Consider the following 25,011-nt stretch of genomic DNA (forward strand, 5'->3'; position numbering starts at 1 on the left):
AACAGGATCCATGCACGTTTCCTGTTCTTGGGAATAACGCTGAAATTTAATTGTTAGAGGAATAAGCAGGAAACCGAGGTTACTGAGACATTCGCCTTTAATTTAAGGGACCCAAAAGAAACACAGCCACCACAGTTTTATTTAACATTTAGCAGCCTAGAGGAGATAAAGAGAAAACTTATCTAGAAACTGCAAGGGCTTTAGAGAAACGCTTCTGTCTGGAACCATCCGTCAGAGCAAAACATTTCCAGTTATATAAAAAGAGCTGGCAACCAGCAGAGTTACTAATTGCCTGTGTGGCCAAACTGAATCACTGCCGATCGCAAAGCCAATTTGTCGGCTACTGCGTGGGCGCGAAGTTCTGAGCTGCGAGGCCTCAAAGAAATGTTTGCCAACAGTTTGATCGCCTCTGGCTACGAGCACGGGGCATTTACCAGCGGGGATAGGGGCAAACAGAGCAGCGATAACCCAGTCACGAACGTCGCGGCGGCTAACGCTGGCAACGGGTCTGAGTGATCTTAAACTGAATGATTGCTGTTCCCAGCTGAGCCGCATGGGAAGTATTTTTCGAAAAGGATGTGTGCGCCACCGGTAAGGTTTATTTGTAAGCCGGGCAGCCCGAAGAACAAAACTGTTCAGAAAAACCCTCTTTTTCTCATGGTAGCGACAGCACTGTTTTGAAACGTTGCCAGTAACAAACCCCAGGGAAGGGCAGAAACCATTTAAACAGCCCGCTAAGCGGCTGTACGTGCTGGAAAGCGGGGCCGGGCACGGGATCTGCAGCTGGATCATCCTCCCAGGATCATGAAAGGTTACCCGCAGCTATCCCAGTTTTGCAGGTATCTCTGGATGCACAGAAATCAAAACAGAAAAAATATATCTTCAAGCAGGGTATGAAGCTCCCAATGTTTGTTCCTCACCCGATGATGAGTTCTGTCTTTATCTACTTTCTCGGTGGGATATCTCTATCTCGGTGGGTTATGCTGGGGGTTTTTTCGGTAGCACGGTTGGGTTAGCAATGACTGGATTAGCACTGGATGAACTCTTGCAGCTCCATCCTCACGGCGTTGCGATACTGAACAGCAGTGGGGTTTGAAACACAACCTGGCTGGCCAGCCTAGTTTTGGGAACTAGGAGATGGATTAAAGGGAAATTTTGAGTTAACTTGTGCTAGCAAGGCTGTGGAAAGAAGCCCTTTAAGCTTCTTCCCCCAAGGATTCAGGGGGTGATAAGCAATGGGTTGCAGCTGCTCTTTGCTCTGGATCAGGCCTGCAATGCCAGGATAAGTGCTGGTAAAACCTGAGCACCATTCAACCGGTGGCGGGGCGCAGGCAGGGACTGGCCGGGCTGTGGGCCGCGGCCGGCGGGCTCTGCCCTCCTCCGTCCAGGGCGGCAGGGCTGGGCCCCGTGCGCAGGCCGAGGAAAGCGGGGTCCTGCTCGGGGCAGGGGCTCTCCCTCAGAGCGAAGAGGCTGCTCAGGCCCCTGGTCTCCTCAGGGGGAAAGCTGGAAACCTCCACTGGGATGAGTTCGCCTGAGGGAAAATCAGGGAAGGGGGGAGAGAGAGAGAGAGAGAGACCCCCTTCTTCCCGGGCTCTGAGGGCTTTGGCCTGAGCCGCTCCCCGCTGGCTGGGCACCGTCCCCCGGGGCTGTTCTGCCCTTCCCAGAAGGAACAGCGATCTCCTCCACGCCAGCACAGGTTTTAGCGTCTCCCGTGGCGGAGAGGGCCGGTGCTCTCCCTCAGGAGAAGCCGTGTGTGTCGTCCCCTCCCCGCTTCCCCGGCTTCACGTCCCGTCCCCGCCCCGCAGCCGCCAGCCTCGGCCCCGGGGCGAGCGCCCACATCCGTGCGCCGGCCCCGGCAGCGACGCCTCCTCCTCCGCCTCAGCCCAGCCTCGGCGCCGGGCTCCCGCAGAGGGAGGTGCTCCGCGCCTCGCTCGTCCCTCCATCGCCGCCGACAGCGAGGAAGGAGGCGCAGGCGGCGCGGCGCTCCGGGAGAACAGGTGGGAACCGGGGTGGGGAGCGGGGGGAAGCGGGGCGACTCTTCCCGCCCCCGCCGGCCGCTGTCGGCCTCGCCTCCGCCGTTACCGCGGCCCGGTGAGGCTGCGGGTCCGGGCGGCCCGGGGGCTTCGTGGTTGGGAGGGAGGGTAAAATGGAGACCGTGGGTGGGGAGGCGGGTGCGGGGTGGCTTGAAATCGCTCGGGGAAGGTGAGGACGGAGCCCGGTCAGACGCCCCGCTCCAGCCCGCGGCCCGGGGCGGCTTCCAGCCGCCCCGGGCCGCGGGCTGGAGCGGGGCGTCAGGCAGAGTCCCACCCCCGACATGCGTCCGCTATCGCGACTGTGATCCCCTCGTGACAGCGGAGGAGGACGCGCAGAGTGCCCCTGAGGTGTATGGATCTCTGCCATACCCCGCGTTTTTGAGCCGGCGGGTTTGCGAACCTAAAACAACCCGGCTCGTAGAAAGGGAAGGGCAGCATAAAGCATCTAGCGAGCGATGCGTGTAAGTGAATGATGCATTTAAAGCGTAAAGGGAATTCGTAACAAGGCGCTCTTATTCCGGAATAGCCGAATGTAGTTACCCTGAAATAGTTCTTCCGTGAACAGACACGTTTTTATGGCGCTGTGTCTGCTGCCGCTCCTTAATTTGGGTGGAGGAATGAGATGAGAATATGATATGAAGCCTATAAAAAGATCAGCTGAATGCACTTCTTCATTTAAAAAAAAAAAAAAAAAAGCTAGCCGGCTCAGAAATACCATGAACATGTTATGCCAAAGTAGGGTTAACGCTCTTTTATACCTATTAGATCAGCTTATTGCGGAGAGGCTTCTTTCATGCAGTTTTGTGCACTTTGCAGGGATCATGGAAGCAGATTTGGTCCTTAAGTTTGCAGAGCTTAACTGAAGCGTCTTTGCGAGTGGCTGCGGCAGGAGGAGAAAGGCAGGTACACAGAGTAGCAGAGAAATAGTTTGCCTCTTCTGAATTCTATTATAAAAGTTCTTTTAAAGTAGCTCTATGCTGTGGGCTGTAGGTGGGGGAAAAAAAAAATTGCCAAAGGTAAAATGAACTGCATACTTGCAGGCATACGGGGGGAAAAAAGGCCCGAGTCCTGGAGTTATGCTAATTCACACTAGTGAGAGAGAGTGTGACTCCTCTTTCAGTTCTTTAATCAGACTTTGACTCAAAGGAGAAACAGTTTTCCCATGCTGAAAAACTCTTCTCAACAAATCTGGTGGGTTTTGGCTGCGTGTGAAGTTCTCAAGATGGGGTGTTAGAAGTAAATGCGCAAGAAGGCACTGTTGGCGGTTTCGCACGCAGCGTTGTTGGAAAGCTCTGTTAAAACATGGTGCTAGGGAAGTTTGAACAGCTGCAGAGCAAAGCGACAGCTCTCATGGTGTGGTGCTTATTTTTGCCTTCAAAGAAACAGCAATATATTGCAGGCTGCTAAAATGTGCGAACTGGGGAGTAGCAACACACTCCCTTAGAGCGTGCCTAGAAACTGCGAAGGCTGACATATCACAACCTGGTCATTACCGAAATACATGCTGTCACTGTTGAAAGCTGGCATAATAGCGTCTCGAAAAATATACTGCCCTTGAAAGCATGTCAGAAAATACAGTTGTGTGCTGCTTACCTGTATCTCTGCAAGCCCTGAAAGTCCCAATTTGCATTTGCGAGAACTGGATAGGTTTTTTTTTTTCCTGGGAGAAGCTGTTCCTTTCTCACTGTTCATGCATTGCAGCCTCAATTTTCCAAGCTGATTTTCCTGTTAGCTTGTGGCAGGTATTTTGTCTCAGAACTGCTGCATAGGCGACTCTCAGTAGACGTTGTGCTGGTTCCCACGAAAGCTTTGGTTTTGCTCTTTCATTGAGAAACAAAATAGCCGAGAGTAATTCAGCAAAGTCTATGTTTTGCATTTTGTGCATTGAAATGTGACATGGGGAAGCAACGTTGTCAGCAGCATAATGCAGCAGGTCTGGGTTTGATTTAAGAAAAAGTTTGAGCCTGGCAATCGGTCCTTCGCCCTTGCCACCCCCAGGTGAGGTGGGTGGCCTGGGTGGAGGTACCCGTGTCCAACAGCCGAGATAAAGCGTGACCCTGTGCCTGCAGCCGAGTACTCCTTGCTGTGATATTCCCTGCGCTCTCTTCTAGTTAATGCGGCATTATGAAATGGTCAGACAGCAGGGAAATAGGCGGTTTCTGTGATCTAAACCACAGCATGTTTATCAGGCAACGGATAATTCTCTGGAATGACTGATAGAGAATGGACCACGTAATCTTGAAATGTCGTAGCAGGAAAGGAGCTTTAAGATTTATGTTTTCTTTTGAATCTTGAAGAACTGGCTCATTCCCATAGGTCAGAGTGATAAAACTCATTGCTAATCTTGCTTGTGGCAGCTCCTAATTCACTCCTCATTCTTCCCCTCAAAACCTTTCATTTGCTTGTCTGCGCCTAAACTCCCGTGTCCGCTCCCGGCACCATCGGCGTGGGACAGGCAGCGCTGGCGTTAACCGGGGTGGGGCGGGTATGGCTGTTTCTTGAGAGACAGGAGAAGAACCAGCTCATGCGAGAACTTTGGAGGTGGTGTTTCTGGTGTCTGCCTGCCACGTCCTCATGCGAGCAGAAGGCCACAGGCGCAGAGAGAGGAGAAGCACACCCTGGGAAGCTTGCTGGCAGCAGCACGGTCACAGGCACGAGCCGTATCCCAGGAGAAGCATTACAGGGAGTCAAGACGACAGGCGTGAGAAGACCTTTCTCCTCTCTGGTACAGCCTCAGCTGGGGGAGAGAAATAACTGTTCTCTCTGCAGCTTTAAGGGGTTAAAACTTCTGGGATAAGCAATTTGTGCCCGAGCAGTGCAATAGACTTTAATTCCTAAAACCTTTCATGGACTAATCAGATTGCTTCAGTGTTCACATAAGATTGTCTGCCGTAGAAAGAAGAAATAAATCACTGCTTTTGAAGCAGTAAATCAAAAGTATAATAGCCATTAGCTTGTTAGAACTAATGACTTTCTGTCTTGAGGAACCTTCTTTACAATTTGCGGTCCTTAAAGAGCCACCATAAATGGGATCAGATTATTTGACAAGCCAAACCGTTGTGATCGCTGTTGTACGTTTGTGTTTAAACAGAGTGGTACAGGGGGTGGAAATCGGCCTGACTGTACGGAGGGAGGTGTAGCTGCTATTGTGGCTAATGGTTATTGCAGAGGTTATTTAAAGGCACACTGAGTGTCAGAGCTTTCCAAGCCTGTCCTAAGCAATAGGGAACAAAAGGCATTCATTTCATTTTCAGTTAGGCCAAAAATCTTTACTTGTCTGACAGCAAAAGGGAAACTGCTTTGAGGATTGCAGAAGGGATTTTGATGAAGTGCAATCAAATGTATTTACCTGTATAGCATTCCCTGGGATCGGGTGTGCACTGAGTGTGCAAACGGCGGGGCCAGTCTCTGGCTCTTTGAGGTGTGAGAGAACCGTGTAAAGCTGCTCTCTAGCCACAGAAAAGCCTCCGTGTTTCTAGGTAAGCCCCTGCACAGGCCTGGGATACAGCAAAGTGAGGTTGCCACCCTAATGGAGGTTTGGTATTAAAGGAACTGAAAACCTAGCCCAAAGATTTTGGGAAAAGCAGCGATGTCTGGAAATATGGACCTGTCAAGGGTACAGCCAGCAAATAGCTTAAACTACTGTAATAGCAGTTTTGCTTTTTATTCACTAGAACGATGTACTCCTTCATCAGATGGGACTGAGATCTCCCTGGCTGCAGTTTAAGCCCAACAGAGAGCGGGTCGCTTCCCCTTGGTGGCTGTCCTCCCGCTCTGGAGGAGGCCGGTAGCGACTGGGAGCATCGCGTTTCCAAGTCAGGTCGGTATCCGTAACAGGGCAGTCTCGAAGAGGCGATTCCTTCCGGACAGCACTGTGCACTCAGTTTAGTTCCTGCTAGCCTCAGGCAGGCAGGGAAGTACAGGCCGCGTGCACAGCAATGCAAATGAACGAAGTCCAAGGAAGCTGCTTTTTTTTTTTTTTTTTTTTTTTTTAGGAAGAGGATAGCTGTTAGACGGACCGTCAGCTTTACAGGAATGGTGGCCGCGGCATTTTGGAGCTGTAACAGGTGCTGTAGCCAGCAGTAGGCTCCGCTTGCAGCTTTCTGTCCATTCCCAAACTGATATGGCTGGGTTGCCTTTTTTTTTTTTTTTTTTTAATTCCTCTGCTACACATACAGCAGCACAAAATAGAAATTCTCCTCGTCGTTGGATACTTCACTGTGAAGATGCTCCGAAAGACAGGTTTGGGTTGATTCAGGGATCAGTTAGAGGGCTAACGATGGGTCCTGGCTGATCGTGGTCCACCCTACGTTCCCCTGCTGCTTCCGAAAATATTTTTGGAAGGAAATTAGAAAGGATCCACAGTACCAAATCTGAGCTGTATTGGCCAGCCTTTGGGCTGACCAACTGTAAACCAGCCTAACTGGTTAGCGGAGCGATGCTGTTTCATACCGTCAGAGGACGGCCCCAACTCTTGGGACTATTTCTAAGCTGTGGAGTTGACTTTTCTTCTCCCACCCCCTTGCTCTTTACTCTGTTGATAACTGTTCATTGCCTGTATTGATTCATGTATGCAGGAAGAAGGGTAGTGTTATAACAAACACGAGTAGCTGGCAAACGTTCAGGTCTTTTAGATGTAATCATCCAGTTTGGAGTCTTCATCAGCATAGCAGTGTTCCTAAATTTAAGTAGAGATCCGGAGAAAAACAGTGTAACAGTCAGGTGCTCGGTGGCAAAGGCTGGGCTTTGTGAAAGGAGCTTTACGAAAGATTTCTGATGAGTTTTGGATTCAAAACATGAATTTGATAAGGTCGGGGAGAGATGAAGTATAGATAATGATACCATGCTTCTGCAGTTAAAAGGGAAGTCAAGCCCACTTCATGTCTTTCCGATAACTATATTAGCTCAGAAATTTTCGTAGAATTTATTTTTTTTTTTTTTTCCCTGACACACAGACGGATAAGTAACGTAATGAGTGGTAGCTTTCGCTTGCCTTCAGGAGAGACGTGGAGGGTTTGAACAGCAAGTCAGCAGGGAGCTGCTCAGCGGCTCCCCTGGAATCTGCGGCGCCTTGGACCGTGTCGGTAGGGTGGGAAGCGATCCCGCACTTGTGGCAGCAGTCCCGATACCCCCCCCTTCTCTCCCGCTTAACCAGGGGCGCTTCCCTGTGCACGTCCAATCCTTGTACAACTTTTGGACTCCCTCAAAGGTAGTTACATGATTTATATGGTTTTTTTAATGAGATTTTTTTTCAGTGAGTCACTGAAACTTCCTCATACTGGCTTTCCTCCTTCTTAAATCTGTTCCTGTAAATGCTATTAATGACTGTGCTTGTTTTCCTTTCTGAAGTGTGAATGAAAGGTTAGTGTATTTGCCGTCTGCTGCCTTTTGCAAAATCCATTTCTGGCTTGTGCGTTTTGCAGGTATTTTGTAAATGATCATTATTTTCCAGGCAGTAGCCCAGTTATATTTGTGTAGTCAATCAAGTGCGATAGAATGGATTATGTGCTAAATACGGACCTACTGTGGCATAGTCAACCCAGAACTAATCCCTATACTTACCAAGCAGGTTTTTGAAACGGTGAAATAGAGGAAAATGTATGCGGTCGCTTGTGTTATAGCTCACCTTGTACTATGCGTTTGGCCTAGAGGACAAAAGCACCGGGGAAGTGTCGTGATAACAGCTTCTGATAACGGTCGGGCACGGTCCTTGTCTTTGCCTTTTTTCTTTTTTTGTAGTTTTCATATTGATTGGTACTGAAAAGGACTGAATTAGTCGCTCTTCTCCCTTGCCCACACAAATGGAAATACGTTTTTGCTGTGTGTGTACGTAGCGAGAGAGTTTTGAGGCAGCGACACGACATCGGCTGGAAGGGAAGGGCTTCAGCGCTGCTCTTCCCTCTTTAAGCACGACTTGGGGTAGCAGAGCACGCCGCGTGAGAAGACGACCCCAAAAGGTGTGGGTATGCGAATGGAAGACATGGATGGACGTGGGTAGCTGAGGTTTATTCTGAATAATACCTGTGGGATGTGCGGCGATGTGAATGGGTTCTGGCTGAGGAAACGTCTGGTGTTTACCCATCTATTTAGAAAGCGGTATTTGGAGATTTTACTGATTCTGCGTGTGTGAATGCTCACTGTGGGCTTCCCAGGAGTCGAAGGAGAATTTGAAGTGGAAGTCCTGCTGACTCCTTCACAGGGCCCACGTAGCAGTGAGGAGCCTGGTAACGAACTCACCTTCTTACCTCTGGGGTTAGGTTCAGCCTGTGCTTGAATGGGCGAAAGCTGACAGTCCGTATATTTAAAGAACTTCTAAAATGCAGTATGTTCTGGATATATCCCTTTCTCTAGTAAAAAGGGTATCCTGGCTTGCTAAAAGAGAGTAGTATGTGGCCGTGGCTTGCCAAGAGTCTTTTACATACCGAAGCCTGAAGCTGTCTGCGCTCAAATGCTGCGAGGCATCCGTGCCAGAAAGCGTCTGTCTGGTCCTCCGGGGGTTTCCACTGGAAGGAAGAAAATGAGGAAAGATCATTTCTTTCACGCTAATGCCGCATTTGTTATTTATTGTTGCTCACAGCTCCTATATGGAAATTATGGTGTATGCCTGATTTTGAGCAGAGAAGCCAGCTTTAATTTCATTTCAGCATAGCTCCAGTGAGTTGTTTGATTTTTGAGGGGAAAAAATGTTTGGCTCATTGTGGACCATTTACTTGGCAGCTGTGGCGCTCTGCTTTTTTGGCAGATGATTGCAGACAAATTATAGCGCGATGTTGGGATGACTGGACGGAGTATTATCTTATCTTTCCTACCTCCTGTCTCTTTCTCCCACTCAAGAAGGACTTGTGAGGCTACTTTCTGATAACGCACTCTTAAATTTAATTCTGCGTCTGTTCCACTTTGCATTGCAGACGTTCCTGTATGTTCTCTCTGGTAGGGAAGAGGTGTCCAACGTGGCCGTGTTAACAAGTTTGATGTTAATAATCTGGTCGGCGTGGGGTTCTCTCTTGGTTGCTCCGTCGGCGAGAGACGTTGTCCCACAGCAAGAGAGTAACAGGTTGTGGGGTTCTGAGAGCAACAGGGGACTGGAGTTTGGTTCTTCACTGTGGTAGTGGCTGGGATAGAGTTAATACCAGTCACAATCTTGAGGATGAAAGAAAAGGAAGTTTTCTGGTGTTCCTGCAGAAGGTCAGGGGAAGCTTTTTGTTCATGTTGCAGAGCTTTGCCTTTTCTGTTCAAAGGACGTAGCTAAAGAACTTCAAAGACCAGCCACATCCAGGTTGATCTTGGGATGTCTTTCTGCTACAGCCTGTACGATTTCTTTAGGAGGATAGACGGAGCTAGAAATAATGCATTTCAAACTCTCTTTGCATAGTGACTCTGATTTCCAACAGGAACCTGCTACCGTCAGTGTTTTTCATCTCCTAGAAGTGACTCCAACAGGAAACCTAGCAGGCAGCCTGTCCTCCCACAGATCAGCTTTGCCTAGCTCTCTGCTCTTTTCTTCGTTGGAAGTCTCCATGCAGCTCTTTGTTTGTCAGAAAGTAAACGGTATGGCTGTGGAGTGCTTGGGGATGAGAAGCGGTCTCCTTGGTGGTACCCTGCTAAACTTGGTCCATGCCCACCTGTCTCTCAGGCCCTTTGCAAAGTGGTTTTAAGCCGTGTGTTGGTATTGGGGTCATCTCTCTGCATGTCGCATGTCGGTGGTAAGTGCCCTTGTCACCTGCATCCAATCGCTGACCCTGAAGAGATCCCAGAGTGGGATCTCCAGAGCAAAAGGATGGTGCCACGGTCGTTCTGGGGGATCCTGCGGGTCATCTTCATGCCGTCCAGTACTTTTGCCTGTGCTTAGGCATGTCATCCCATGACGTGGGGTGTGAAGGCTTGTGCCATGCACCAAAGAAAGTTGAATGGGGTCGGTTTGTAGTTTTTTGATGCTATTGGGTCGAATAGGCTGTTGGTGGGCTCTTGGAACAGCGTCGTGTTTTATTTGAGTATCAAATTTGTATCAGCTGATGACACTTCTAGGTGCCAGAGGCTGTCAAAAAAAGGGCAAGTGGTGAAGGTCTTAATGGTGCTGGAGAATCATAGAATCATTAAGGTTGGAAAAGACCCTTAAGATCATCGAGTTCAACCGTTAACCTAACTGCCGGGTCCACCTCTACACCATGTCCCTAAGCACCACATTCACACGCTTTTTGAACACTTCCAGGGACTGTGATTGCACCACTTCCCTGGGCAGCCTGTGCCAGGGCCTGACCACTCTCTCCGTGTTTTTCCTAATATCCAACCCAAACCTGCCCTGGCGCAGCTTGAGGCCATGCCCTCTCATCCCATCGCTTGTTCCTGGGGAGAAGAGACCGACCCCCCCCGGCTCCAGCCTCCTTTCAGGCAGTTGCAGAGAGCGATGAGGGCTCCCCTCAGCCTCCTCTTCTCCAGGCTGAGCCCCCCCAGCTCCCCCAGCCGCTCCTCCCCAGCCTTGGGCTCCAGCCCCTGCCCCAGCCTCGCTGCCCTGCTCTGGCCACGCTCCAGCCCCTCCATGGCCTTCTTGGGGTGAGGGGCCCAGCGCTGAGCACAGCATTCGAGGGGCGGCCTCCCCAGTGCCCAGTGCAGGGGCACCATCACCTCCCTGCTCCTGCTGGCCACACCATTCCTGATACAAGCCAGGATGCCATTGGCCCTCTTGGCCACCTGGGCACACTGCTGGCTCATGTTCAGGCGGCTGTCGACCAATACCCCCAGGTCCTTTTCCTCTGGCCAGCTCTCCAGCCGCTCTTCCCCAAGAAGTCGGACTCTGGCCCCGCTGCAGCAGATTCGAAGAGGAGCAGCACGTCTCCCAACGCCAACTGCGGTGGGGAGCGTAGAGCTTGCTCGTGGAGCTTTCCCCTGGTCAGCTCCGGGTTTGCTGATTTGAGTAAGTGACGGGTACTCTGTGTCTGTGTTGTGCCTCTGGTACAGTCATCTGTGAGTTGACCTTCAGGACAGCACTGATTGTTGTTGTTGTTTTTCTTTTTACATGTCAAGAAAAAAAGCTTGGATGAATAGTAGTGGTGCCGATTTATTTTGCTGCAGAGGGAACGAATCTCTTGCTGACCAGCTGCTGGCACAATATGTGCGCTGTGATTTTATATCCTGCACTTTCTAGAGCTAATGCTATTTATGCAACGTTTTTGTTTGTTCGACTTCTAACTAGTAGTGTGTCAAGGGAAATAAAATCTTATTTTCTGGAAGTGACTTTTCTCTCATTGCAGATGTAACTTTTCCTTGACGGTGTTCCCATTAGCTACTTATGTAATTGTTGAACTCCTTTCAACAACTCTCTCCATTAATGAGAAAATATGTTATCAGAAAATCTAGTAGATAGTCTATTTGATTAGGAAAGTCTTTTAAAATTTAAAAATCTGCAAAGTTTGAAACTTAGAAGTTTTAAAATTTTTCAATCCTTTCCGATTCTGAGAGGCTATAAGTATGCCTAACTTTTTTGGTTAGGTTCATCAGAATTTTAGGCTGCCTAATTTGTTTTTGCTGTGCATATAAACATCTTGAGATGAAAAAGAGTTTCTGAACGGAAATAATTTTTCTGCAGTTTGTTCCCAGCCAAAAGTAATTTTTTTCAAAAGCAATTTAGATTTCAACGAATAGCCTTTCTCCCCGTTTTTAAGGAACACACTATGGATGGAAGAAGAAAACGGGACTCACCACTTTTCTCCTCTGCATCCCTTTCCGTGCGCTGGGGTGGGTCAGAGTTCAGGGTTTTTTCGGAGCGAGCTGCTGGCTGGTGCCGAGGCCGCTCCTTCAGGCGGAGGGGTTAGTGATGGACGTGCAAAGGGCCGGAGCCCCCCCGCTTCCAGAGGTGCTGCGGTTGGGGGCTCCTCGGGGCACGCCAAGCCGGGCGCGGTGGGACGTGCCGCTGGGCCTTTGCTCCGTGCCTTGGGTGCAGAGCTGCCGAGCAAAGGCACGGTGCCCGAGGAGTGGATTTTCCTCTCCCTGTAGGCTATAACTGAACGTCTTAAGGTTTGGTTGGCTTATGTGAAGCCATATCTCTCTATCGAGAAAATGTTCTCTGGAGTATCTGCTGACAAGTGCCAGATTTTAAATGATCTCTCACACTGTAGTTAGAGAACATTAAATAGGGATCGAACAAAATAATCAATCAAGAAACAAGATGCTGCTTGTGGTCTAGATGGGAATCTTGTCTGCCAAGAAAGCAGAAGAGTGTTGTTTTTTTTAAATCGGGCTCAGTCTAGATGCACAGCCTGGAAGAACAGCATCAAAACGTCACATTTATCATCCTCTGGCTGCCGGCCATGTTGGCAGAGAGGCTGGGGAGGGACGGTCAGGAGGCCTGTTTGGGTTTTTGTAAAGCTTAATTGGCAACGGGGTATTAGAGAGACAGCACAGGCTTCGGAATCGGAGGGCGAGATGGCATTAGTTGAGTGGGAAGTTGGTTTTGGTCTGCGGTGTCTCTGGTGGAGAGAGGGTCACGGCAAAATGAGTCGCCGGCGTGACAACTTCAAGTCCACTTAGATGCTCTCAGGATGGCGAGGACTTGGAAGTCAAGGTTCCAGGCGCAGGGGGTGTTTTTTGAATGTCATCATGGAAAATCGTGACCCGAGTTGCTTTGTTTTAGCAATGTAAGACATTGGATTACAGCTCAGGGGTGTTTCTTTTCAGTAGCTCAATATATTGAGCCATTTAAAATTAGAGTTATATTGCACTTTTATTAAAATGCCTTGCTAATAACCTCTTAATAGAAAATTCTGAAGTGGTTTTATGATTTTTGCTAGAAGAAATTCTCTTGCAATAAAGTCTCTCTTCTTTAAGAGGCCCAAACCTCCTCCCCTGAAGAACCTTGCGTTGTTTCCGATGTGGTGTATGATTTTTATACTTCAGTTGTGCGTACTGTTTAAGTTAACATTTGTCACGAAACAAAATGAAACATTCAGAATTTTCAAATCCAGTTAATTATAGACACGTTTAAAAGCACGCTTAGATGCTTATCTAATAGTAATTATTAGTAATCAGTAGTAATTTTAACTCTTTCATTCTAAAATTAAACTCTCGGTGCTCAAATTCCTTGTGGAGTAAGACCTTACTTTGCTGTCCTACAGCGTTTGGAAGTGGTAAAACAGTAATGGCAGCGTGACGGCAGTGGATCGGTCTGGTCTGTGAAACAACCCCTGCACCCAGGTTTTCGTGAAGCCTGCTCCTCCCGTCTCCGTCGCGTAGCTGGTCAAGGAGAGGAAAACTGTTTGGTGGCTTCGGGTTAAAATCTGAAGGAATAAACCCCTTTTGTCCAACCAGTTACTGTTTTACTTTCCTACGTGGTAGAGAGAACAAGGAGGATGAAGTCAGAGTAACCTTGCTTTCTGGAAAAGCAGCCAGTGCTGGGAATGGGAGTGCCAACTGCCTTCTCGTGACAGATTCACAAAAATAGGTTTTTAATCATCCTACTCCAATGTGTATTTTGCTCAATGTTTACAGATCTGGTAAACTCTGAATATTCTGCTTTGCACATTTGCATAGCAAGGAGATGCTGAACTTCAACGCCCAGAGAAGATGGATATTTGGGAGTAGTGTCTAATCCCAAGTTAATACTTTGTATTACCAGCCAAGCATTTGGGGGACAATCCTCTCCCAAGATACTTTTCTTTTTGTCATTTGTTGAATGAAATGCCTAAAGAACCGTTATTGCATCGATCAGAAATACTCTGAGTTTGATAATCGAGAAATTACTCTTGCTTAGTGGAGCCTCGTGGTAAACTCGGGATATTCTAGGAAGGATTAAAGGCCTTGAATTAATTTCTGTGAAGTTGCTGTGTTGATGCTCTGGCCTTTCCCTGCCCGGCACAGACCAAAAGGCAGAGCAGCGCTGTCAGCTCAGGAGCCTTTTTCCCTAGATCTGTTAAACCTTGATCATCAGAAGATGAATCTCTCAAAAGCTTGTCCCTCCTCTCTGGGTGGCTCTCTATCTGTCAAAGGTATAAATCTCGTACGATGAAACTGCTCAGTACGCAGCCAGCTTTTTTACCCTTCAAGCTGTTGAAATGTAGGATAATCAAAACGGGCTTAGTTCGCTGTTTTAGTCAAAGCAGGTCAGTACTTGCTAATTTAAATGCTCAGAAAGGTAGGGTTTATTCTGATGGAAATTAAGGTCTTGTACTGAAACAAGGAGTAGTTTTTATGAATGGGATGTGGCCCAGGGTCTCCTGCTCTGATACCACAGTAATTAGTCTCGGCATAGAGATCCGAATGGAGTGGCTGTTCATCCCTGCTGAGGATTAACAAGATGTTGGAAAAAAGAGAAGGCTTAAATTCTGTTGAGAACAAGGTAAGAGAGGATGTAGGTGGTGTTTCATACGATTCCGGTTTTCTCATCATCAGGGCGTTTTATTCATGTGAATAAATACTTTGTAGGCCTCTTTCTTACGTAGGTCCCCTTTCCTTCTGTAGAGCTTTATAGCAAATACTAAAAAAGTACATACAGTAATGGGAGCTTTAGGTTGAGGGTAATACAACGCTCCCCTTGAACTTGAAATAACAAAAAACCTGCTGGGGGAGCAGTCCGGTTGGCGAAAGGGTGCTCCTCCGCTGGGTGAAGGCTTGGCCGGGCTGGGAAGTAATTGTATGAAGGTGCTGCGCTGGAGCTGGGTGTCCGTGGCGTGGCTCCTGCAGGAGGCTGTGCCGGCGGGCGCCGTGCCCTGCTTCGGACGGAGCAGGAACGTTTCTGTTGGTGGGACCCCGAACACAGGCGCTCGGTCGCATTGGCCAACTGGGAAAAGACCAAAGCAGAAGACGACACTGAAAAGCTGTCCCTCCTTTGTATCTGGCTTTCCCTCCCAAATACGTTGTGTCACTTGACTCAGCAGATCGGGAAAAGCCAGGAATTGCTGTGTGGGGCCGTGAAAACCCCACAGAAATCATTTCTGCAGCATACGCTTTGCTCCGGGACCTCCTGCCTGGGCTGCGGGACAGCCCGGGTAAATAGGATAAATATTTGCCTCTTTCTGCAAATTTGTGTTACTTTCTGAGTATATTTGTTTTCCAAGTGCTTAATGAGGTAGGCTTTGCTGGTCTTGTTCACCGCTAGGACTAGAAAAGAGCCCACAACTGCTGTCGAGGCGTGTAAGCTGTCTGTGGCTTTCTCCGGCCGTCGGCCGCTCTCGGGTGGCAACCTGGGCCGCGGGAGATGCTTGCCGTCACGGCCGCAGCCGAACCGAGGCACGGAGCTGAACCCCGGCGGTGGGTTTGCCATCTGCTTTTTTCTTTCTTCTTCGCTCCAATTAATATCTGCAGCGTTTGATGAGGGGGTGGTTTGGGTTGCGTGCCGCGCAGAACAAGGCGGCTGGGGGTTCATCTGGTTATGCTACAGAGTAAACTGCATTTGAGCTCTCTCCTTTTATTAGCAGTGGCCCTGGGATAATTGCTTACTCTGCTTTTTTAATTAGTTCTCTTGGGGGGGGGGGGGGGAGAAATATTTCTTTCAAGATAAAAATACATAGCCCTGATAATGTCATGTAATACTGGTTAGAGTCTGAGCCCTGAGAATGGTCCTTGCCCTGTCGGAGTTTCCTTTTCACGCCTGTTTCTGCACTACCCTTTTTCTTCAAACTCATAATAAAATACTTTGAGCAGAAGGATTTAGCCCTAGGTTTCATACCTGCGTTCATTATAGGCCTTATTGTTATCCTCAGAACAAACATAATCTTTTTGTCCCAAACTCTGTATTTTAAGCTTCAATTTTATTTATTTAGAAAATTGAAAGTGTAAGCTATATCCTCTGCTGGCACCTGAACCGAAATTGCGAGTTTCACTGCTGCTTTGCATTAGCGTTTTTCAAAATACACAACCCTGAGCACAGGCAGTAGCATTTCAATGAACAAAAATAGAAATGAGGCAAACACAAACAGAAGGGGGGGGGTTTATCATTAAATATATTTTTTTTTTCCCCTCCTGTTTACGTAGGTTCCTAAAAATTAGCACTATGACTGATGGAGACTATGATTATCTGATCAAACTCCTGGCTCTTGGAGACTCTGGGGTTGGAAAAACAACGTTCCTGTACAGATACACCGATAACAAATTTAACCCAAAATTCATCACGACGGTAGGGATAGATTTTCGGGAAAAACGAGTGGTAAGTTGTCTCATACGAATGATACCACCTTTTTTTTTTCTTTATTCATTTCTGCTGAGAATAAATTTTATGTCATATGTACTGCCTCTCTTACTATGGGGTATAGCATGTGTTGATAATGCTTTTCCTGGCCTAGTTTTTGGCTTAAGCAAGTCATAACTAGGAACTGGATAAAGGGGAAAGATGCCATTATTCTGGTGTTGGACTGTAAAGCGTTTTATTGCACATCGGTATAAAAGGGTCTTTCTGAGAGCAGGTTTCTGTAGCGCTAGTGAATGAGGTGTGTTTATGACCAGAAATAACTCTGGCCCCCAAACTCATAATTTAAATAGAAGAGATGAAAACTTAGAGAAGCACAGAAGTTTCAGCTTGCTTCCAGATCACACAGTAAAATAGAATCATAGAAGGCTTTGGGATGGAAGGGACCTTTCAAGGCCATCCAGTCCATCCCCCCTGCCATGGGCAGGGACATCTCCAACCAGATCAGGGTGCTCAGAGCCCCGTCCAGCCTGGCCTTGAATGTTTCCAAGGATGGGGCATCTCCCACCTCTCCGGGCAACCTGGGCCAGTGTTTCACCACCCTCAGCATGACAAATGTTTTCCTTGTGTTCAGTCTAAATCCCCCCTCCTTTAGTTTAAAACCATTGCCCCTTGTCCTGTTGCAGCAGGCCTTGCTAAAAAGCCTGTCCCCATCCTTCTTGTAGGCCCCCTTTCAGCACGGCAAGGCCGCAGTGAGGTCTCCCCGCAGCCTCCTCCTCTCCAGGCTGAACCCCCCCAGCTCTCAGCCTGTCCTCCCAGCAGAGCTGTGCCACCCTCGGAGCATTTCGGTGGCCTCCCCTGGCCCCGCTCCAACAGCTCCATGTCCTTCCCGTGCTGAGGACCCCCGAGCTGGACGCGGGGCTCCAGGGGGGTCTCCCCAGAGCAGGGCAGAGGGGCAGAATCCCCCCCCTCGCCCCGCTGCCCACGCTGCGGGGGATGCGGCCCAGGAGACGCTTGGCTTTCAGGGCTGCAAGAGCAGATTGCCGGCTCGTGGCCAGCTTTTCATCCCCCAGTACCCCCAAGTCCTTCTCCTCAGGGCTGCTCTCCATCCCTTCACCCCCCAGCCTGTACTGATACCGGGGACTGCCCTGACCCAGCTGCAGGACCTTGCACTTGGCCTTGTTGAACCTCATGAGGTTCACACAGGCCCACCTCTCCAGCCTGCCCAGGTCCCTCTGGATGCCATCCCGTCCCTCAGGCGTGTCACTTGCACCGCTCAGCTTGGTGTCATCTGCAAACTTGCTGACGGTGCACTCAATCCCGCTATGTCATTGATGAAGATATTGAACAGCACTGGCCCCAGTACGGACCCCTGAGGGACTGTAAACTACCAAAGGCACAAGAAGCGGTTCCAGCAGCCGGACCACGCTGCTCCTCTGTGCCGCTGCCAGCAGCGAGGCTGGGGGCTGAGCATACCGAGCCTGTGATCAGGAGGCCTCGTAGGTTCGGATTGATGTGCTTCTCAATGCAAGGTGTGCGAGCCTGCTCTGCCCTGCTTTTGTTTCTTGAGGTTAAATAGAAGATGAGATTCTTCTGTAGTGTCATTCAGGTACTTTTCGTGGATATGAGAGCACACGCGCTTTGTTTTAATTTAATGTGACTAATGTATCTGCTCGTAGATCCTGACAACTGATCCAGGCTAAATAGAGGGGACAAATTCAGCTTTCTAATAGGAATCGCTCTAGCTTGCTTGAACAGTAAAATACATACGAGATATTAGACCCTGGGCAATTATTTTAGTCATTTCCGTAATAAAAAGAAATGTAGATACTTGCCCAGTTGAAAGATGGAGGCCTCTTTAAATTTGGGTTTTTTTAACTTAACGTTTTAAGCTCCTGTTATTTTACTAGAATACCATGAAAAGATGGGCATCGCTCCCCCGTTCGCCTTCATCTTCCCTGGCAGCTTTTTCATGACTGCCAGTGTTTGCGGCTGCTGCACCCAGTTCGGTTTTGCCATGGTGACAGGGGCGTGAAGGCTCTGCCTGGAGGATGGGGGTTCAGGGGTCCGTGGATCTGGATTTTGTCTTAAATTTCTCATAATCAGCCCTAAGCAAGTTCAGGCCGGTTAAACGTGATGCTCAGGTTGGAGTGGAGCCTGGCTCCTTCTCTGCACTGTGGGATTGCACTGATGTAATAAGAGTAAAGTATTAAAAACACGGTTTTATTGCAAGGAAATGTCTGAACATGCAAATTGCTGGAATACTCTTTCCCTGGCTGGTCAGACGCTCATTAACGTGTTTTGAACACGGATGCTGGATTCTTTCCAGAAGGTTGAACTTTGCTGCTAAAGGTTGCAGACAGATTTCTTCCATATTTTTCCCTTACCCTACATTTTGGGGTAGAAGAGTTTATAAGTGTAGGAGAAACGACATCTTACATGAAATTACCAGCTTTGAAATGTCTTGAAGGTCTATCTAATAAATTGACTTCTAAGACAGAGATCCAAAAGGTTAAATATGTTCTTCTATTGTGTAAAAGTCCTATTAAAAAATGACCTTGTGAGATTCCTTGTTTATCACGCCAAGTATTACAGGAACATTGCTCCAGCAAACCAGTTTAATGCCCAAACATGGTGCAGTTGATCCGTTGATTCTTTTCTAGTTTTCAGATCGGGCACCTGCCACAAAGGAAAGAAAGACACGTTGCAGTCAGAAGCTACCTGTTGAAATGACAACGGTTTAAATCGGTCCACAGAATCAGAGAACAGTCTAGGCTGGAATGGCCCTCCAGAAGGCAGCTAGTCCAACCCCCAATTAATATTAACTTGGTTGTGCAGGAGAACTAAACACTATTTTACGGCCCAGGGAGGGCAGGGGAAGAGGCGTTCTGCTTCTCCGGGTAAGGTCAGTGCAGCCTCTGGATACGGACATGTCCGTAATGTCCGTAATTCTCTCAATCTAAATGCAAGGGCAATATCTGCCTGCTTTTAAAACTGCTGAGAGTCTGCTAAACTACCTCAGATAACAAAACCATCTCATGCTTGTTTTATCCCTCTGTCTTTTACTGCAACAGCTGATTTACACGTCGTTTCTGTTTAATAAAGAATTGAGCCCCAGCGAAAGGTCGCAGCGATTTCTTTAAGCACTATGAGTTTGCAGTTGCAGTTAGTAAGGAAGTCATTAATGTCCAACAGAAGTTAATGAAGAAAAAATAGCTTTTTATAAGAGTGGTTAATCCTGTCAGCCAGCTGTAAATTTTGTAAGAACAGCAATGAAACAGCACAGACAGCTTGCTCAGCACAGTGCTATGCCAAGTTTTAAAGAATTGGTATCTAATCTGAAGTACTAAATATGACCAAATTATCTTTAAAGTGCAGCTTTCATAGGTGTTTCATGTGGCTCCTGGGTTTTTAAATATTATTATAAGCAGCCCTCTGAAGTGGCTTTTAGCAATAAGAGTCAGCTTTTACTGAAGGACTGAACTTTTACGCCGTGCTTATTGCTTGCGCAAAATATAAGAGGCTGTGCCCCACGGGATGGATTTCGGTGTGAGCTGTACGGCTGTACTGATTTGCCTCTCTCGTTAGGTGTACAACAGCAGAGGACCAAATGGATCTCCAGGCAAAGCTTTCAAGGTCCACCTCCAGCTTTGGGACACAGCCGGACAGGAAAGGTAACAGAGTTCAGTTCATTGGAAAGCAGTTCTGAGTTTTTCACGTTTCTGGGTAAACCATTGGTGTGTTCAGATGAAAAATCTCAGAAATCCTCCTGTTTTAGGACAAGAAAAATATCTTCCAGAAATAAAGTTTTACAGCCACCTGCTCTTCCTTTGTTTTCTTTAATATTGACTGTATTGAGCAGTGCAGGTCCATTGACTCAGCGTGTGTAATCACAGCAGGTGAATCCGTTTCTATCCCTGCGATCTGTGATACACTAAATGCTTCAGGATCTTTATTTTTCTTTTAACCAGCCCTTCTCTCTCTGTCTCTGTCTCGCTTTCAGTTAAATCAGGCAGAATTTGAACTAATGGATTAGTCACTGACGGTGTTTATATTCTCACATATAAGCTTCCTCTGGTAGATTACTAACGCACCGATTAATAAACGTTGACTGGTGTGATGCATCATAGCTAAAGTGAAAGTCAAGGATTATTTTATTTTGTTTTTACTTCCAAAGGAATGTATGTACACTAAATCTTGCAGACTCTTCAGATTTCAAGATATTTTTTAAACGGAATTGTTGCGCAAGCAATTCAGAAAAGCTTTACTTTATCTCTTTTTCCTTTACTCGGTTCAGGCTTGCCAGAAAAGCGCTTACCTTAGAGATCACTTTGTATTAATAGAGCTATGCTGTCTTTTTTTCTTCCACCTTCAGATTTCGAAGTCTCACCACAGCGTTCTTCAGAGATGCTATGGGCTTTTTACTGATGTTTGATCTCACCAGTCAACAGAGCTTCTTAAATGTCAGAAATTGGATGAGTAAGTAGAACCATAGAGCTTGCATTTATCGGTTGACTAGAAGCTTTCTTGTGTATTTTAGGCTTCTAGGCTTTCTGCACTTCATTGTTTGTGAGCTGGAAAATGCTCAAAGAAAGTAGTTGTGTCTGGTGCAGCTGTAGGTGGGGTACTTGCAGCCTGTAATTTGGGGTGAAAGCTTCATCAAATTGGAAAGATACATGCTTTTCCTTTCTTTTTTCCACGATAGACCGTCCCAGGCATATTCTTGATAATCTTGTTTGGATTTGGTACAATTTGAATAAATCTATTGCCTCTTGAAAATTCATGGCATTCGACACTTCCTTGGCCATACCCCGTATTTGAGATGATATACAGGAGCTCGGAAACTGTACTTTGGATATCTCGGTTATCTTTATGGCGTGTTTTCTATTTGTAAAGCAGAATGTGGTTCCTTCCTGTCTGCTTTGAGGTTGAAGTTAAAATTAAGATTGGGCTTTGAGGATTTGGTTTGCAAGCGCATAGCGTTCGCTGTTGTTGGTTTTCCTTCAGACAACGGCTACACTAAAAGTGAAACAAAGGTTAAATTCTTAAAGTTTGTTTTTAATTGAGGGTACTTGGAGGGCTGGAAGGACAGAGGCCAGTGCCTTTCCAGCTGGCAGTTTTCCAGCAAACAAGCTGAAGTGGGGATAACGTGAGAATCCGGATAGCGTTGTGAAAACAGCTCCATCTTCTTCAGAGATTCCTTCCTCCCACTAAACAATCCCTGTCATCGCAATCTTCCACTGCTTACCAAGCTGAGTCTCTAAGTTGTTCTGTGTATACTGCACCTTTTCCAGTCAGTCCCCCAGGACTGAGGCGAGTATAAATAAATGGCTTTTGTACAGTAACTTACAAGGGCTGAGGCCGTGGACAGTACTTGTGCGTGGATCTTCAGATGAATAAAACTGCATTTAAAGCATTGAGTATATCCAAGAGAAAAACACGCTTGAGGATTTTGGCCTCTGCCTCTGAAGAGCTGCGTTCGCAGATGACGTGGGACGTTGTTTGTAATTCCACCACGTCCGTGTGAGTCTTGTAGAAGAAGAGCTCTGGCTGGTGGAGGTTCTCCTCTGCTAAAGCAATCTGTTTGGTGCACCTCATTGCAGTTAACTCTTGCTGTATGTTGGTAAAACAAATACTGGGAATAATTTTCTAGTACCATTTCTACTTCCTACTTTGAAAAATTCCCCTTAGCAAGTAAACGTACGACAAGGGAATGTATCTGGGGAGCAGGAAAGGCGTTTTGAATTGTTTTGTCAACAGTCTTGGTCTCTAAGGTGGTTCCAGCGTTCTCTTAACTCCTGTTTATTTTTGCTTCTAGGTCAGCTGCAAGCCAATGCATATTGTGAGAATCCAGATATAGTCTTAATTGGTAATAAAGCTGATTTATCAGACCAAAGGGAGGTAAACGAAAGGCAAGCAAAAGATCTGGCAGACAAATATGGGTAAGCAAATTATGACAGAAGCTAAATTTAGTCTGTAACTGTTGTAAGTGTAGCTGATGACTGGCTAGCGATACTTGCAAGTATACTTATAAACTCTAAGATTTGTAGGCATTGCGGTATCATATATACCTATATCGATACCCAGCTTGGCACGCTTTCAGATCGACCTGTTTGAATAGGGAATACAGAGAATGCAACACACCGTTCTAGTGGTGTGGTCAAAATATTACAACGTAAGAAATAAGGCTGGAAGGAAACACTCTTACTAGAAAACTACATTCTTGGGATGTTGGCTTGTCCCAAGAGTTCAGGACAGGGTATAGCACAGGCAGATGAACACTCAGTGTCATGAACTAAATAACTAACAGTGTTTATAATTTGCTTTTCTAGTTAGTTTGAGAGTGGAGACACCTGTGGATTTTGGTCAGGTTCTAGGTGTGCAGTGGCACTCAAATTATTTTGGTTTTCCGTGATGGATAATAAAGCTGTTAACGGCCTTTTTCTTGTTCTAGTGAGCCTTCTACATTTCTTTGCACTAAAAGCACCTGCAGAGTGTCCTGTAACTGGATAAATTGGCTGATAATTACTGTAGTTGGTAAACAGTGCTGTGGGCAAAAAGAATGTGTATTTTTTTTTTTTCCTTAGTTGCCCTTAACTGTACAATGGGGGATGTTCAGAGAGAATTGGGCCAGCAGCAGAAGATGGCCTAAGAGACTGTGAGGACTAGTAAGCAAATTAGACTTAACAATGCTAAAAGAATATTAGAGTTGTCTGCAGCCAGGTAAGGAGGACAGTGACACTGAGGAGAAGGTAGCCCATGCCAGGTTTCATATGATGGAAGTGCTGGAGCAATTGATAATCTTCTCTTCTGAAAAAGATCATTTGGAAGGCAAGGTTCTGGATTCAAAGGGGATTTCAGAAGGGAAACAACTAAGTTAAGTTGTGCTTATAAGTAGACAGAAAGGGAGGGAGCTAGGACTTACGGGGACTGCTAAATAGCAATAGTTGTAATTATCTGCCTAAAAAAAGGTTTCTGGTATGTTCTGTGGTCCCTGAAACGTTCTGTAGTGCAGACCTAGGTTTCTCTTTAAAATGGACTTTCTGGTTACCTGAAAGACCTTTTCAGCCAAGGTTTGTGCTGATGTTATCGCAATGTGAAGTCAAAATGCTGGGATACATTTTGTAAACGGGAGTGTTACAAAGACTTGAGTCTCGTTTGTCTTTAAAAGTCTCTCCAGCAAACCTTTTCCTTCCCACCGTAGCATACCGTACTTCGAAACAAGTGCTGCTACCGGCCAGAACGTGGAGAAGGCTGTGGACACGCTTCTGGACTTGATAATGAAGCGTATGGAGCAGTGCGTGGACAAGACACAGGTCTCGGACACAGCCAACGGAGGAAGCTCGGGAAAGCTAGATGCAGCAAAACCAGAGGAGAAGAAGTGTGCCTGCTAAACGTCACCTCTAAACTGTGAGAACCAGTGAAAATATTTCATCAGAATACGGCTGACCTACCACCAAATTCAAACCGGCTCTCTTGAGCCGTGCGCAGAAGCAAAGTTACATTGTTTTATTGGGATTGTGCGTTTTTCTCCAAAGAACTGGTTTAAAACTAAAAGCTGGGTTTCGGTGAGGCTCTTGTGCTGAAATGCTTCTTCCTGATACAGTGCCATCTTCGTGGAAAACTCTCCCACCTCTTCTTCCCCGCTCCTTTTCCCCCCAGCCCTCATCTTTATTTTTCCTGTGATCAGGATACTGAATAGAGGAAAGTAGCTTTATTTTTTTAAAAAAGGAGGGAAAGAAAATATTGTCTGCATACACTGGATATTAAAATTAAAATGGAGGTGGGTGGTTTTCTAGGTCTGTGCCATTTTTCCACAGAATCCCGTTTCTTTATAATTCTTAATCTGCATCAGGGACCGTGTGTTTTCTAAGGCAGAGATACAAAAGATTTTATGTGGCCTATTAAGAAAAAACTTTTCTCATTGCACAGAGTAAGCGATGCTGTGAACCCGTCTTGACTGAATCACGGAGACGGTGGTTGGGGGGGGTGGGTTGTGCGTGTGTGGTTTGGGTTTGGGGGCAGGAAGCAGGGCGTTTAATTTTAAAAAAAAAAAAAAATATTATCAGGGAATTGTGCAGCATTGCTTGTGTTGCCAATAATCCAAGCAGGGATTGGAACGTTATGGGGAAAAGCATGCAGAGGGATTCTGACGCTGCAGGGACAGTTTATAAACAAGAGAGTATAATGTATGAGAACAGAGAGAAACTATATTTTATGAAACAACTTCTTACCGTTAGCAAAAAATATTCTCCCCTCCTCAACTTAAGGAAACTATCCTTTTTCTTCTTTTCCTCTGGGTAACTGCGTATCGCAGGTAGGACATAGGAAAGAACTTGTTTGCGCTGCCTAGAAGGGAACTGCAAACTCTGCTGCGCCGAGAGAGCCTCTAAATGATCGCTACAGCTCTGTCGGGTCCTCCGTACGCTTAGGTTTTCAGCGGAGGACAGCTTTCTCATACCCTTAAATTCTCTGCAAGAGGGCAAAGTGGAAAAAATGTGATGTGGGGACTTGGAACGATGGGAGTCCCGAATACGTGACTGACTGGATAGAAGCGCGTTGCAGAAGTTTGCAGGTGTCTCGGCGCGGAGGGTAGGAGTCGCTCCTTTGAAGGGTGCAAGGCAAAAGATTTCTTCTACGGGTGAAAGCAAGTTCTAGTGAAAAAGCAAGTTGCTTATCACAAAGACAAATACAGGAAAAAATAAAGAAACATACTATATTTATAAGTATAGATCATTTTCTAAACCAAGTTACAGCATATTTATTAGTCTACCCTGTCCTTTTTTGTAGAATAAGCGTTCTGTTTTTATACAGGTGGTAGTTAAAGGTCTATTTGTGTTTATTGCACTTTAAGCTACTTTCAGA

General features: G+C 46.9%; 1 protein-coding gene across 7 annotated transcripts in view; it reads left to right on the forward strand.

Moving 5' to 3' along the window:
- Nucleotides 1–25,011, forward strand: part of RAB27B (RAB27B, member RAS oncogene family) — a 45,044-nt gene extending 20,033 nt beyond the window's left edge. Inside the window, exons 1-7 of one of the 7 annotated variants that reach the window (XM_087772828.1) lie at nt 1,872–1,997; nt 5,708–5,853; nt 15,996–16,167; nt 19,735–19,820; nt 20,522–20,625; nt 21,965–22,088; nt 23,351–25,011. In XM_087772828.1, coding sequence (XP_087628954.1) covers nt 16,015–16,167; nt 19,735–19,820; nt 20,522–20,625; nt 21,965–22,088; nt 23,351–23,540 — 657 coding nt within the window. In that variant the 5' untranslated portion in view covers nt 1,872–1,997; nt 5,708–5,853; nt 15,996–16,014 and the 3' untranslated portion in view covers nt 23,541–25,011. Of the gene's footprint in view, nt 1–1,865; nt 1,998–2,849; nt 2,937–5,707; nt 5,854–7,043; nt 7,243–15,995; nt 16,168–19,734; nt 19,821–20,521; nt 20,626–21,964; nt 22,089–23,350 lie in introns of those variants that run through there. The other 6 variants (XM_087772825.1, XM_087772826.1, XM_087772829.1 and 3 more) reach the window with 6 other exon arrangements.

The sequence above is a fragment of the Nipponia nippon genome, unplaced genomic scaffold (genome assembly GCF_047370975.1).
Source record: "Nipponia nippon isolate SJK-2023a ecotype South Korea unplaced genomic scaffold, ASM4737097v1 scaffold_37, whole genome shotgun sequence".
NCBI lineage: Eukaryota > Metazoa > Chordata > Aves > Pelecaniformes > Threskiornithidae > Nipponia > Nipponia nippon.